Source organism: Nanorana parkeri, unplaced genomic scaffold (assembly GCF_000935625.1).
Source record: "Nanorana parkeri isolate BGI_ZX_2015 unplaced genomic scaffold, ASM93562v1 scaffold666, whole genome shotgun sequence".
NCBI lineage: Eukaryota > Metazoa > Chordata > Amphibia > Anura > Dicroglossidae > Nanorana > Nanorana parkeri.
Window position 1 is genome coordinate 1,630,513 of NW_017306934.1, and position 15,225 is coordinate 1,645,737.

The 15,225-nt window shown below is 42.9% G+C and overlaps 1 protein-coding gene across 1 annotated transcript in view; it reads left to right on the forward strand.

Annotated features, from left to right (window-relative positions):
* The window catches only part of SLC45A2 (solute carrier family 45 member 2), a 103,368-nt gene that overhangs the window by 37,016 nt on the left and 51,127 nt on the right, over positions 1 to 15,225 (forward strand). The window contains exon 3 of the mRNA XM_018563460.1: positions 703 to 1,028. Coding sequence (XP_018418962.1) covers positions 703 to 1,028 — 326 coding nt within the window. The remainder of the gene's footprint in view (positions 1 to 702; positions 1,029 to 15,225) is intronic.

Below are 15,225 nucleotides of genomic sequence, written 5' to 3' on the forward strand. Positions count from 1 at the left end.
CTTATTTTTTTTTTTTTTTTTTTTTTTTTTTCTTTAACTCTCTAAGCATCACATAGTTTACCCTAGCCATGTGACGGTAATGGTGATTGGGCCAGTGCTGTCCCATGAGGATGGGGAGACGGATAGCTTTGGAAATTTAACTTGAGCTTACACAGGGGTGCTTAAAGCAATACTGTACTTTTGTGAAGTAATTATTTAACCTATCCCCCCCCTCCCCCCTCTGCGGATTGTGCATGTTGTTTTTTCTTTTTTACTTTTACTTTACTGAGATCTAGTCAAGCCTTTTGTGTAGAAAAAGGCACGAAGTGAGACATTACTACAGTGCATTATAATGAAATCCTTTTACAAATGGAACTACCTACTTATTTTGGATAGAGCGGGGAAGGGTATGAGCCATTGCCAGGTTTTTATTGCCATCTCTGCCCTTAATGAGGAGATTTATGTCAGGACAGGAAATGACGAGTATTCCTTCCAATGGGGTCACATTTTTAGTCGAGTGGGTGAGTTAGAAAAAATATCTTCCAAAGGAATAGAAATAATAAAAATCTGCCAACTATTCCAAACTCTCTCTATCCCCCCAAAAAAATGGCTAGAGGTGAAATGTTATTAAAATCATCAAACACATTAAAAAAATATTTTTCATATAATACAAAGAATATGATACAAAAGTGATAATCTGCACATGTTGTGTTTCTCATTCAGGACTTGGAGGAGCTCTGGGATATCTAACGGGAGCCATTGACTGGGGCTCTACCATTCTTGGAAGGCTGATGGGCTCGGAATTCCAAGTCATGTACTTCTTTGCAGCTTCAGTCTTCTTGGTGTTTCTCGTCGTACATCTCTTCAGCATCCCTGAGGTTCCCCTAGAAAAGGAAGCCAAATCAGACACTGAGACCAGGCCCTTCTTGACGCACGATGGGTTAAGTGCATACGGCTCTATAGACAAAGTACAGAACGGCAGTTTAAAGACTATAGAGCCAAAGTTATCCTCTTTACCGCACATAGATGAAGAGGAGGAAGACTCAAAGGTCAGTGATGTAAATAACACAGTTCATCTAAAAGCAGTCATGATGTCAATTATTGTTCATATAACTTTTTTTAATGCTACGGTCAATCCTCCAATAAATGTAATTTAAACTCTATTCAGGGTACATGGAAACTCCTACTTTTCCTCCTGTCATTCATCTTATGCAGCTTGATATTTAGCTACACCACTGCGGATGTCTGCATCCACTGGTCAACCCTGAACTAGAACTTGGGGAAAAATGCAAAGGTGTGCAATTCTTACTTTAGAGCAGAACTAGAGGTTTTTTTTTTCTGAAATTGCAAGTTAAACATAGTATATCCTTGCACACTTGCAAAATTATAAGGTCTATTTATAAATCGCAGCAATTCGTCCGGTGAATCTCTGTTTAGTCTGTGCAAATAGAGGTAAAAATCATTATCCTTCGTACACTGCTTGGCTAAAAAAAAAAAAGTCACAAACAACTTATATTCGTTCATCCATCTTTAGATTTCATTACGGCACGCATTCACTTCGGCATTGTTTCACTTATGCAATGTCACAACATTTATTTCCATCCTGCATTGTATTCATTTTTCACCAAGATCTTGTGATGGGAGAGTCGGACCTCTGTGTAAAGTCTTCTCCCAGCACATTGCAAAGATCCTCAACGGGGGTTAAGGTCTGTACTCTGTGGTGGCCAATCCATGTATGATAATGATGTCTCATGCTCCCTGAACCACTCTTTCACAATCTGAGCCCGATGGATCCTGGCATTGTCATCTTGGAACATGCCCAATGTGCCATCAGGGAAGGAAAAATCTATTGTTGGTAAAACCTGGTCATTGAGTATATTCGGGTAGGCAGCTGACCATTTTTTGGGAACATAATGTTGCTGAACCTAGACATGACTAACTGACACAACACCAGATCATACCATTACCCGAAATCCAGGTGGTGGCTTTTTTTTTTGGCAAGCCACTGTATATTTTCTTTTCAGGCCAATGGTAACATTAGATAAATACTGCATTATGACAACTAGATGGAGCAGAGGAGCATAAAAAAGAAATGCTTCTTTCCCATGCTCCTCGGGTTCCATCTAATGGCAATGATGTGATATTTTCTGAATGTTACATTGAAGAGAAAGTATAGGAATGTTTGTTTTTATGCCTCTATTTCCACAGAACGACTGTTCAGAGATTTGCAGGGCAAATGGCTGGGCAAATTGTTTATAAATAGACCCTGTTGTGTCTTGTTGCCTTTCCAGTCTACCTGCTGTGCAGGAACAATGCAGGACTGGGGATTCTCTATGACCTCTTGGCTTCAACTCTGCTGGCTGAATTGACCAGAGAACATGGGCATTCTACAATTCCCACTTAGCATGCCATTGTACTCCTACAGTGGCATAGAGGGCAAATATCATCACTGAACAGTACAGTCCTCCCAATCCTCTCCAATTTTCTTCCTTCTCATTTGTTGACAGATGCTTATTTAAAAAAAAAAAAAAAAAAAGTGAGTGATTAAAAGAACAGAAGAGACAAAGCACTGGGTAGTGATGGATCTGCCCTATTACATGTTCAGGTAGAGGAGGCGGGGGCCCGGCGACCACGGAGGTGGACAGCACTGACAGGTAAGAGGTGTGCAGCCCACCTGAGACCATGCAGACCCCACCATAGAGATTCTATGGTGGGCTCTGCAGGGTCACTCTCAGGTGGGCTGTGTGGGATCTCAGGCGGGCTCTGCAAGGGGCATAACTAGAAATAAAGGGCCCCATACAAAATTTTGCTATGGGGCCATGCGATTTCTAGTTACGCCCCTCCTCCTTGTCCTTGCTGTGCAATACAGAACGCCGCTGTACAAAAGTGTTGTCTGATGATCGCAAGGTGTATGGGCAGCCTTAGTGTTTGTAGTTGGAAAGCTTTAAGATTTGACACAAATTTGGGTTTTTTTTTTTTTTTTTTGTAGCTGTTCCTTTTGCTTGGGTGCAAAGTCTTATTGGCTAATCCTTCTCTCTCTCTTTCTCTCTCTCTCTTTCTCTCTCTCTCTCTCTCTTTCTTTCTCTCTTTCTCTTTCTCTCTCTCTCTCTTTCTTTCTCTCTCTTTCTCTCTCTCTTTCTCTTTCTCTCTCTCTTTCTCTTTCTCTTTCTCTTTCTCTCTCTCTCTCTCTCTCTCTCTCTCTCTTTCTCTCTCTTTCTCTCTCTTTCTCTCTCTTTCTCTCTCTTCAATAGCTGAAAATGGTCCAATGTTTTGTTTTCAGCCATTCATAGATGCTTTTTGCTGGGTGTTTTTTGGGTCATAATCTTGTTGGTGGACTTTCTGACAATCGGCAGTATGTTTCAATTTAAAAGTTGCTTCAAAGTGAGGCACCCCATGCTAGACGCAGCAAAGCAGCCCCAAAACATAACTGAGCCCCCTCCGTGTTTCACGTAGGTACGGTGTTCGTGTTTTTTGTTTTCTTTTGAAATCCTAATTTTTTCTTTCACATGTAAACAGCTGATGTAACGTGCCAGAAAGCTCAATTTCTGACTGTTGTCCAAATGTCAGGGTTCCTTACCCTTCCTTGTCCAGTTGCTTGCAGCATGGCTGTAGTGTTTGACACCGTTGCTCCTTTTTGGTGCCCTCTTATGTCCAAACCCGCACACATCACTTTGCTGCCCTGGCAAATTCCTGTCTCAGAGTGATGATGCAAGCAATAGTTTACTATTTAACCTTCACCTTGTCTATTTAGTCTCCGCCCTTGCGCTTGTTCTAATCAACCAAGTGATCTTCTGTTCCTGATTTCCCTGTATGACTCTGGCTGACTAATCTCCTGGTTCCTGACTCAGGCTTTGTTTCCATACATCCTGCTCTCGCTGTTCCCTGTGGTTTGGCATACTACCCACTGTGGCCTCTGACCCCTGGCTTGGCATTGACAATGTCCTGGACGTTCTCTATTGTTTTTGCATGTATGTTTTATTTTCAATAAACTCCTTTTTTATATTTTAAACCTGCAGTTTAAGTTTCAGTTTGGTTTCTTGGCTCCTTAACACTAAGAAATATTGTAGCCTGTCAATATGCATTTCAGCAAATGTCAGTCTTACTTTCGTTTTTTTCTTTTAAACAGTGAAGTCTTATTGAGGCCAATGTCACTCAAAGTGGCTGATGGTGATCTGGTATCTCTTTTTAAAGTTTACCTCTTGTAATCATGTACAAGGAGGTTGGCTACACTTCCATGGACTTTAAGCTTCTTACTAATATCTGTAACTATAGTCAAAAACTGCTTGGAGGAGGTCTTCTAGCCTTCTACCTTTTTTGACATGCTGGTCTATAATTTATTTTTGTGTGATCTCATTATTTACCTAGTTGGCCGTCCCTGCCCTCTGCCAGCATGTGGCATAGAATGGGGAGAAAACTGGAGCAGCTGAGCACATTAACCATTAACCAATCAGCTTCTCTTTAGATCGTTCAGTTAAGCTTTGAAAATGAGAGGGAGAAGCTTTCTGATTGCCATGGACAACTGGTCCAGATTTGATAAATTCCCCTCCAATGTGTCTACGTCACTGGACCACCGTGTCAGTGGCAAGGTAGACATGACCACAGACGTGGGTATGCTACACATCCTTCATGTCACACTAGGTCTGTCTTCTGGTGGCTGGGATGGAAGCAGCATGGGGAACACCTTCGGAGCTGCCACCACATGTCACCATGCACTCCAGAGCATATACAGCGCCCCAGACTAAATGCTGCTGAGCTGTGGTGCAGCTTGTATGCCTGGCAGATAGTAACCTAATCCTGGAGCAAACACTGTGTGACCTGGTAGACCAGGCACTGAAGGCATAGCGGCAGGAGAAGTATAGGATATTACCAGATTGTTAATCTCCCTGGCGTTCTGATTTACCTCAGTATTTTTTTCTCCTTTTTTTTTGCTTTAAAATTTTCCCGCCGGTTCCGCCCCCCTGCACCGCAGGCGCTCGCAAGGGAAGGAACCCGGACGGATGCCGGCATTGCCCGGAGGACACAGCGGTGGCTCGTAGGGACCAGGTAAGTGACGCACAGCATAATCCCGAGTGTGGCTCGGGGTTACCGCTTTTGGTACTGAAAATTAACCCCGAGCCACACTCTGGAATACCACCAGGGAGGTTAAAGTATACCCTTCCCAATACTTAGAGGTGGCGTGTGACACTGCAGGTGTCATGTGCTGGCTCTATAGTTTGAGAGCTGAACGATCATGAACTGCTGATCGTTCAGCTCATGGGTTTCTCCCTGCAGAGAGCAATGACTGCCAGTCACCGCTCCCCGCAGGGATTCCTACCTCCCCTCTGGGGGTGGGTACAGCTGGTTCTGGCTCTAAAGAAGCAGCTGTTAATCAGGCATTGGGGAGGATCCCGATAATATTGTTGGGATCTTTCCCAGCTGCAGCACGGCTCTTCACTGTCAACCAATAGTGGGTAGTAGTCCGCTAGATACTGACTGTGGGTCGCAAGGGTACATTAGTAAATGTACACCTTTGACCCAAAAGGGGACCAAACCCCCCCCCCCCCCCAAAAGCATTTGGCTTTAGTTCTTTTTTTAAACTGCAGTATCTACTAAATACTCTTCTTGTATTCTTCATGATTGCTGCATGATGATTCATACTGATTTGCTGCTATCTGGCTGCCTTCTTCCTTATAAACTGGCCATAGATGTAAAAAAATTCTGCTAATGCTAGTGGGCTGTCATCATTTCTATTGTTTAATTGGAATACGTTTGAGAAATAATTATAGAATCCGTAATTGGGCAATTACGCAACATTTGTTGACTCCAGAATTCCAGCAATTATGCGCTCCTTTTTTCATCTCTCAGCATTTTAGTTGAGAAGAAATATGTGACACATTTGAGGTTTGACCTTTGCTGTACACTGTCATTTTAATGCATCTCTGCACTCTGTATATAATTTGTTACTGCATCATTAAATGCCCCTTGTACCTTTTCCACACCTATAGAAAAATCGTGTTGCACTTTGGTCAGAATAAGACTAATTGTATTAGTTTAACCACTTGCCATTTACAATCCGTATTTATTATACATGCTAAGGATATATTAAATAATCCTATGGCAGAACTAGCACCCAGCACTCATTCCAGCTCTGTGACAGAGCTATATCTGATAGCTGCACTGTCCGATATATATCTTGCTGTGTGAGTGTATATAAATCTCTATATTCTAGACTGGGAGATAAGATTATATTTGAGTTGCAAAATTCTTTATTTAGCCCACCCAAATGAATTTAGTGTTTCGAAGGCCCTCTTGTAACGCTGACAGCACACTACACAAAAAGTTCTTGGTCGTGGTGAGAAAATGTTTACCCAATTTGAAAAAGACTGTAAAAACCTTGTCAGTGGCATACAGTGGCAAAACCTTGTCAGTGTCATACAGTGGCCATACACGAGCTGACTAGTATGCAACTGAAGATGGCAGATTTTGCACAAATAGCTAAGGATCAGACCATGTAAGTGTTAAATAGCTGAGGATAATACCCAGCCTTGAAAAATGCTGCTACAGACTATCATTGTGGACCATGTGTATTCTTTACTTTTAAAACCTCTAACCAGGAAAACACATCAGTGTTCAAACCCGTTATCTTTAAAGGTTACAGTTAAAAGGGTGACTGCTATCAAAACAAACCTTTTTAATGGAGAAGTACTGTATATGTTGTATGGAACATTAAGAGGCTTGTGTAGTTCATGACAGTAAGCACGTAGCCTGTGGTTTAGTATTTACCATTCCATTGGAATCTATAGCAACAAGGTAGAGACCTTGTCTGTTTGAACTTGGTATAGTATGGACTTATACTGATCATCTAGCAAAATTATATACAGTTGCAAGTAGATTTCAACCCCCACTGCAAATCAGGTTTGCTGGTAAAATTTACAGACTTTCTGCTGTTTTCCAGTGAACAAATCAAACAAAAGCAATTGAAATAGGTCAACTCAACAGTGTTTCAAGTGTTTTCCCCAAATTCTACTGGACATTCAACTTTAATTACTACAGCAGTCTCAAAATCAACTCCTTCATAGTATGAAATTATAATGAATGTGCTGCGCTTCATCTAGAACAATACATAACAAATCTCTATAATAAATATGTGCTTAAATAATGCATGCAATCAAAAAAGTGCTAACAATGAATCTTCTTGTAAATAATAATCCTCTGGAAAGTTCAATCATCCTATATTCCGTGTTCAAATATACACAAATTTGGAATCGCACGTATATAGTGCTCAAGATTTGTCCTTCATAGTATGCTTCTTTCGTACTTCTCAGAGCACAATTTTGCTGGTGTGACCTGCTGTAAACGAGATGCTTAGTCAAGACAAAAGTTTCTGCGAGCGTTTCTAAAGAATCTTAGCCCATTGCTCATGACCAATGACCTCACAACACAGTAATTCTTGGGTTTCTGTGCTGTAACCGCCCTCTTCAAATCCCAGCAGAGATTTTCTATGGGGTTTCATCTGCTGGCTAGTTTGCGCAGACCGGCAGGGGAATGTAAACAGCGGACATTGGGAGGGAGCAATAGCCAGCCTGCTATTGCAGATTGCAATAGCAGACTGCCAATGAGCAGAGGAGTGGACCAATAAGAGAAAGTTCTCTCTCACGTTCTCTCCTCTGCTTAGTGGGTGGATGCGATAGCAAGCCTGCTATTGCAATTTGCAATAGCCGATAGCAGGCTGGCTATTGATTTCTCCCACTGCAAACACATATGCTGTTAAGAAGGGGTGTTGAAAATACAACATATGATGACCTTTGTCTTTTGAGCTATAGATTACACTGTAGTGCAATCTTAGTCTCTGTGCATGCTTCTCTATGATGCACAAGAAGTTGTGTGGTGTGCTTTTTGTTTCTTGGTTTTCTGCGCAATGCGGCATGTGTGTGTGTATGTGTATGTGTATATGTGTGTATATATATATATATATATATACACATACATACATACATACATACATACATACATACATACATACATACAATGTTCTTCTAAACAAGTGAAACTTAATACAGCATTCCTCAAGATTTCAGTGCTTCATCTAAACACATAACCCACATTTCATTTGCAATTATATAAATTTAGTTGCGAACAACATTTTTTTTAGTTTGCACATGTCAAAAAAACCAGAGGATATAAGTCCTCCATTTATTTATTATTTTGTTGATTACTTGAGCGTGCAAGTTGCTTCAATGCCAGATAATGGGGAGCTTACTGTACTTCAATGAATCCATCTTGCCCTCCACGCGCTGCAGGATTCTAGTGCAAAAAAAGATGCAAGGCCGCCCTAGAACATCACCAAGCCACCACCACCATGCTTCACTATAGACACAGGGAGGGGAATTTATCAAAACTGGGGCAAGGAAAATCTAGAGCAGCTGTGCACAAGGCAGCCATCAGAAATTTCGGGGCCCCTTACACGGCTTTAGGCCAGAAGCCCCCCCCCCGGTGTTTAGTTTCATCTTGTTTTGATTCGGATTTTGCGTTATTTCGTTTTTCGGGATTTGGATGAAATTCGTTAGCGGTAGTCTGTACGAATGTTCATTTCCTTTTCATGTTCGTATCGTTCGTTTCATTGCAGCAAAGTGACATTAATTGTCACTTTGCTGCAGTGAAAATTTGTCCACAAAAATGCATACAGACAATCGAATCACACATGTCTACTGGACACAGGGCTTGGGGTCAGTTCACATTCTGGCCGGAACGCACTGCCCGCATTGCGGCTGGCTCACTTATTTGCTGGGCTGAAGGGGGCATGGCAGGCCATTGAAGTAAATGGCACCGTAGCCACGCCCTCCGGCCGCAATGCGATCACCCGTAAGGGATCGCAAAGCACATTGTGCCTGCAGTGCATTCGTGTGCGGTGCGATCAAAATAGTGCTTGCAGCATTTTTATAGCACCCGAACGCATTGCAGGTACAATGTGCCTTGTGATCCCGTGGGGGTGATCGCATTGCAGCCAGAGGGCGTGGCTACGGTGCCATTTACTTCAATGGCCCGCCATGCCCCCTTCAGCCCGGCAAATAAGTGAGCCAGCCGCAATGCGGGCAGTGCGTTCTGGCCAGAATCGGACCAGAACGTACTGCTTATAGGGTCAACTAAACCTTAGTGACCCGCTGGACACGGGGCTGAGTGACCCGCTGAATGCAAGACCCACCTGAGATTGACCCTGCAGAACCCACCATAGATGCTGCACAGCCCATCTGAGACTGTCTATGGTGGGCTCTGAAGGAGTCTCAGGTGGGCTGGTCAGGTGGGCTGGTCAGGGCTACATCCCCCTTCCTCCCAGCTCCTCTTACCTGCACACCATGCCTTCTCTAAATAGGGGCCCAATGCTGGGCCCCTCTGAGCCCTGGGCACCAGCTCCTTGCTGCTACTGTCCTCTGCAAACAATCCCCCCAAATTGAGCTGTCCCGGACTGGACCAAGTTTACTGTACGCCGCGGCAGACGCTGTAAGAGCCTCTGCGGTCCTCGCCCTTCACCGTCGGCCGATACTCGTAAGGGTCCCGGAGGCTGGCCGGGCCCCTTACATGATTATCAGTCGTACCCCCCCTGACGGCGGCCCTGGCTGTGCATGACAATCAGCTTTCTCTCTTTCATTTTCAAAGCTTAACTGTACAAACTGAAGAGAGAAGCTGGTTGAAATGGGCAACTGCTCCAGTTTCTGTCTGCATCAGTTTTAATAAATTCACCCAGGGTGTTCTTTTCCGTGTGTGCTTCATTCTTCTTCCTCCAGACATACTGCTGATCCATAGGACTTAATCGGTCTAGTTTTATTTCTTGGCTCCAGAGAACAGAATCCCAAAGCTTCAAAACTTTATGATTTTGAGCATATCGGAGCTGACTTGTCTTGTGCTTTTGGGTGAGTAGTGATGTACGACTTGTAGTTCTGGCATGGAAACCTTCTGCACCTTACTGTGCAGACTGGAACCTCACTGCCTGACTGTTGCCACCAAGTCCTGCTGCAGGTCTTTTGCAGTCACTCAAGGGTTTTTTCGTCAACCTGCCTTCTCAGAAATCACAGATTTGTGTTCTTGTGGGGGATTTAACAGGATTCAGGGGGTTGAATAATTTTGAGACTACAAAAGTCATTAAAAGTTGCATGTTCAGTTGAATTTGGGAAAACCACTTGAAACATTTGTTGTGTTGACCTATGGCAATTGCTTTTGTGTAATTTTTGTTTTGTTTATTGCAGGCAGTTGAAGGTATGTTAAAAAAAAAAAAAAAAATCTGCCAATAAATCTGATTTGCAATGGGTGTTGAATAATTTTGATTGCAAACTGTATGTATGCATTTTTAATATCAGTAGGCCTGAAAATGGGGCTGACAAAAAGGGCAGTGGGGGTAATGGTGGTGCTACATCCTGTATCTGCTTGGAGGAAAGAAAAAATGCTGCTACATCTGTATCCGTTAAAGTAAAAAATGCTGATGAGTTTGTGTCAGTGAGAAAAAAAGTATGCTGCTGGGTTACTGTCATTGGGATGAAAATAATTCTGCTGCATCCATGTCAGGAGTAAAAATGCTTCTGCGTCGGTGTTAGGGGCACACAAAAAAATGCGGCTGCATTGGTGTTAGTGGGAGGGAAAAATACTGCTGCGTCAGTGACCATGGGGTGAAAATATGTTGCTGCCTTTGGTGTCAGTAAGAGGAAATAATGCTGCTGTGTCAATGGGGACAAAAAATGCTGCTGTGCTGTTGTCAGTGGGAGGAAACGATGCGGTTGTGTCAGTGGGAGGAAACAATGCGGTTGTGTCCATGGAGGAAAAAAAATAAACTGCTGCATTGGTGGTGTCAGTCTGAGGACTGAGGCATGCATGTCAGTGGGATGAAGGAAGGGATTTGGAGTCAGGGCTTGGGGAAAGTGAGCTAAGGGGCCCTGTGTGGCTCTAGGGAAGGTAGTGTGGCTAAGGGAATGGCTTGCCTGTATCTCCCGGACTTCTACCCTAAGGCCTTGTTCACACCATGCGCGGAGCAGATCCGGACCAGAGCAGGTGCAGACCGGATCAAAACTGCGTCCAATGTATTCCTATGGTATTTTGACCTCCAGTTCACATTGCAGCGTGCGAATCCAGACCAGATCCAGACCGGATGAAGAAAATGCGGCAAGCCCTATTTTACCTGCTCTGGATCTGGTCTGGAACGCATCTAAAACGCATCAAAAACGCATGCAAGTGCCTGAAAGCCCAAAACGCGGCACAACCCACTACACTGCGTGTGCAGAAACCTGACCAGATCTGGTCTGCATTTGGTGCCTTAGCGTCCTCTAGAGCCCTCTTTGTGTCTACAAGCTGCCCATGTACACATCAATATGGTTTAAGTTCTGACTGTGAGGTCGATGTACGTTTTGGATCCTTACTTTTTCATGTACAGACCCCTTTAGGAGTTGGAAGGGTTAGACCCTTTGTCAAATTCTAAACTGCTGTGCACCGGTGGGGAGATTCACTTTCTTAATTGTTATAACCATTATCAATAGGAACACCTGTTCTAGAGACAGTTCTCTTGAGATATGAATTTCATTAACTGAAGCGGTATGCTCTCATTTCCTGTTGCATTTCCAGGACAGGAAGTAAAGAGAAATCACAGCAAGAAATAACCGAATAGAGGTTTTACCTCTTCCCTACTCCATCCAATACAAAAAAAGTTGGGGCTCTATATACACTTTAATCAGTTTATATGCATGACATGTATGTAGCTGCCCTTTTAATTTGTAACTCATTTTGGAGTCCTGAACTCGCATATGGTGTCACAGGTAGGTTTTCTGGGCCAGGCCGAGCACTTTGCAGTCGTGCTGGCTGATGAATGTGTGTTCAGTTCTCATTGTACCCTGTGCTCCTAGTTACAATAGAGCACCATAGTGACAATGCTGCTCCATTGTAACTATTAACAATATCACCCTGCCAGGACACGTTCTTTGTTCCCCAAGGAAGGAAAGCAAACGGTTATAATATATAGACATGAAAGAGAAAATCAAAAACATATTGGACATATGTTATCAGCGGGATGTGATATCAGCATGACAAAGTATCAGGAGACAAAAACTAAAGAAAACATTTAAATGGGTTCTACAAAGAGGTGAAAAGGGATTTGAGCTGATCCAATCATTTTAGCGGAGTGAAAAGTTATATTTTTTTGCTTTAAGTTGAAATAGAAATATTAAGATAAATACAAATACATGCAACTCTGCGATCATTAAAGGAGATGTAAAGTCCCAGCATATACTGTCCTGCTGCAACATCAGCATTGTAATAGGAATACATAGTAGAGTTGTTTGTGATAATACAATCAAAGCTTGGTTTAAAAAAAATCCATTTTGTGTAGTGAGTGCTGCTGCCTTTTGTCTGCCCATCACTTTCACCAACTTCCTGGATTCCCAGTGTGCTTTGCATCTCTTTCCCTGCTGCCTGATGTGATGAAATCGCCATTTCACATAGCCCATCATGCATTGATTCCATCAAGCAATGATGATGTTACATTGTTCAGAGGTTGAGCTGTAGTTCAGAAGGCAGACTGTGAGAGCTGTAACAGGAGGAGGTTTATATTTACAGGCCTGAAAAGAAATTGTCAGTGCATTGAGGAAGTACGTCCTCTGGGCATCTTCAGTAAGTAAGTTTACCAACTTCTAGATGGATCTGTTTATTAGGAGTGGGAAAGAACTTGTGTATTTCCATATATTCTCTATACTGAATTTCAAAATTGTGTATTTTCTAGTTTTTGACAATAGATACTTTTATGACATCCTTTTAATGTATTTTTTTTTTTTTGTGGCCTAAATACCCGAATTTGAATTACTATGAATAGATTAAAATATATATTAGAAGGATGAAAGAAACCGACGGTGTTGCTCTCATCTATTTCGTGTGCACCTTACTGTACAACTGGTAACAAATTGTTGAGTGCGTTTGTCGTTTGTTTTGCTCTCATCTTAAGGACACAAATACAGCAGACCCTACTGTACCAGTTAACCCAATACAAGTAACAGATCAAATCTATAGCACACATACCCCAGGGCCAAGAGATTCAATCATGGATACGCAGCAGCACACAAGTATACACATATTTAAATGGCATTCCACCAATGGTGTCTCAGGGCTTCAGAGAACCCACTTTATCAGGGTGAGAAGGTTTAAACCTAGAGCAGGGGAGCTAGCGCTCCCTCAATCTTTTCTCTAGCTCCCCAGCTCTCCCCCTGTATAACGGAGAAAGAGAAGCTGGACAAGGAGCCAGGTAGTTGTGTTGCAGTGCTTATGTACTAATGGATAGATGTTGATAGAAGAAGAGATCAGGGTGACAGCGAAATTAGCTCATCAGTCTGCTGCTTATCCTCTCCTGCCAGACGGGCTGTGTGGTGTGGCAGAGTTGTAAAAATCAGGAGAGAAATTAAAATCCTTTAGGGGTAGCCAAACTTGGCACTCCAACTTTTCTGGAACTGCATGTTCCACGAGGCATTGCAAGACTGACATCCACAGGCATGACTCCCAGGGGCATGACGGGATCTGTAGTTTTACCACAGCTGGAGTGCCAAGGTCGCCTACCCCTGCTTTAGCAAGTTAATGAGCTTATGTATATGTATGTATGTATGTATGTATGTATGTATGTATGTATTTTATCTGTGTATTTAGCTGTTTGGCTGCAGCTTTAATTACGAACACTGCGATAATCTACACTTTCCCTTTTAATCTGAATTATTTGCCCTTTTGTTCTGCTATACAGGCTCTTGGTATGAGATAAAATGGGGTACAATACGCACTTTTATTGGCACAACCTCTTTAAATGCCGTATATCTTTAATTCTATTTAAGTGATTTTTGAAATTTTACATATGGGGAAAAATGTATAATTTGTTCTTTGCAGCCGAGCTCATTGAGAACACGGCCATGACTGGTAAGTGTAGCTGTTCCGTGTCCTTTTTATAAGCGAATGTGACGTGGGAGTAGAAGAGCTTTCTTTGGAATGAGATCTGGAGTACATTAGATTACTATACAGAGCAATTTCTCTGATTTTCAGACTTGTTTGTCATTCGAATGAAAGTGATGGGCAGACGGAAGCCAGCACTCACTACATAAAAGGGATTTGTTTTTTTCTAGTAAGCTTGCAATTGATTTCATGATCACAAACAACTCTAGTATGTAGTCCTATGTACATACAATGCTGATGTTATAGCACTATAGTATATGCTGGGACTTGACATCTTCTTTTAAGTGTCTGTGTTTTTATTTTTTTTTCTCTGCCGGTGTCCTGTTGGGGAGATTTGTCTTTACTTCCCGTCCTAGAGATGCACCAGAAAAAAAGAGGAAATCTTTTCAAAGCATGGGATATCTTTTAGAAAATTGTCACCAGAACAGGTTTACTCATTGAAAGATTTCCCTTCGCCTCTTGTTCCTGTAACAACTCAGTTTAGATTTCCCATAATTTTTTGTACTGGAGACAATGGTTGCTAGGACCAATAGAAAAGAATGAATCTCTCAACTGGGGCACAGACATCAAGAAACATCCAACATGTTCTAACACTTCTACATCTATCTAATCCGGCGGTTCTCAACCTGTGGGTCGCGACCCAAAAGTGGGTCGCAACCCATTGTTGAGTTGGTCACTGTGTCCATTTCTGCTGCGCTGGGTGAGAGCCTCCTCCTTGCGCAGCAGTGTCAGTCAGCGGGAGGACAGCAATGGCTGTGAATATAAAAGTGCTGTTGTACACACTCCCTGGCTCCACTGCAGCGACCTCTAGCAGCCTGGGGAGTGTTGTTGCTGTCCTCCTGCCTCCCATACAGTGTGGGTTCTGCAAGGGGCGGGCATCTTAGCAGTGCTGGGGCTGAGAAGGCTGCATGGAGACCGAGCAGGTAGCAGGGGCTGGGGAGGGCTTGCATTTTTGTGAGTGTGCTTCTATTTTTATTTCCGAGTCCAGTGCCTTGCTTAGTCCCGAGTCCAGTGCCTTGCTGAGTCGCGTGCCGTTGGGGGTCACCACAACTTGGCAAATGTTACCAAGGGGTCCCGGCCCTAGAGAGGTTGAGAAACACTGATCTAATCCAACAAAAAAAAGACTTGGCGTTTACATACACTTTTCATTCTGCTCCCTGTTGTATCTGCCACTAGTAGTTGACGCTACAGTAGAGTATATTTTTCTAGCCAAAAAACCCTGCAGTGACCCACCTAGAATGATCATGACTATCTTCAGATGTATAATACTCCATTATCATTTTTATAGACTCTGGAAGCAAAATGGGA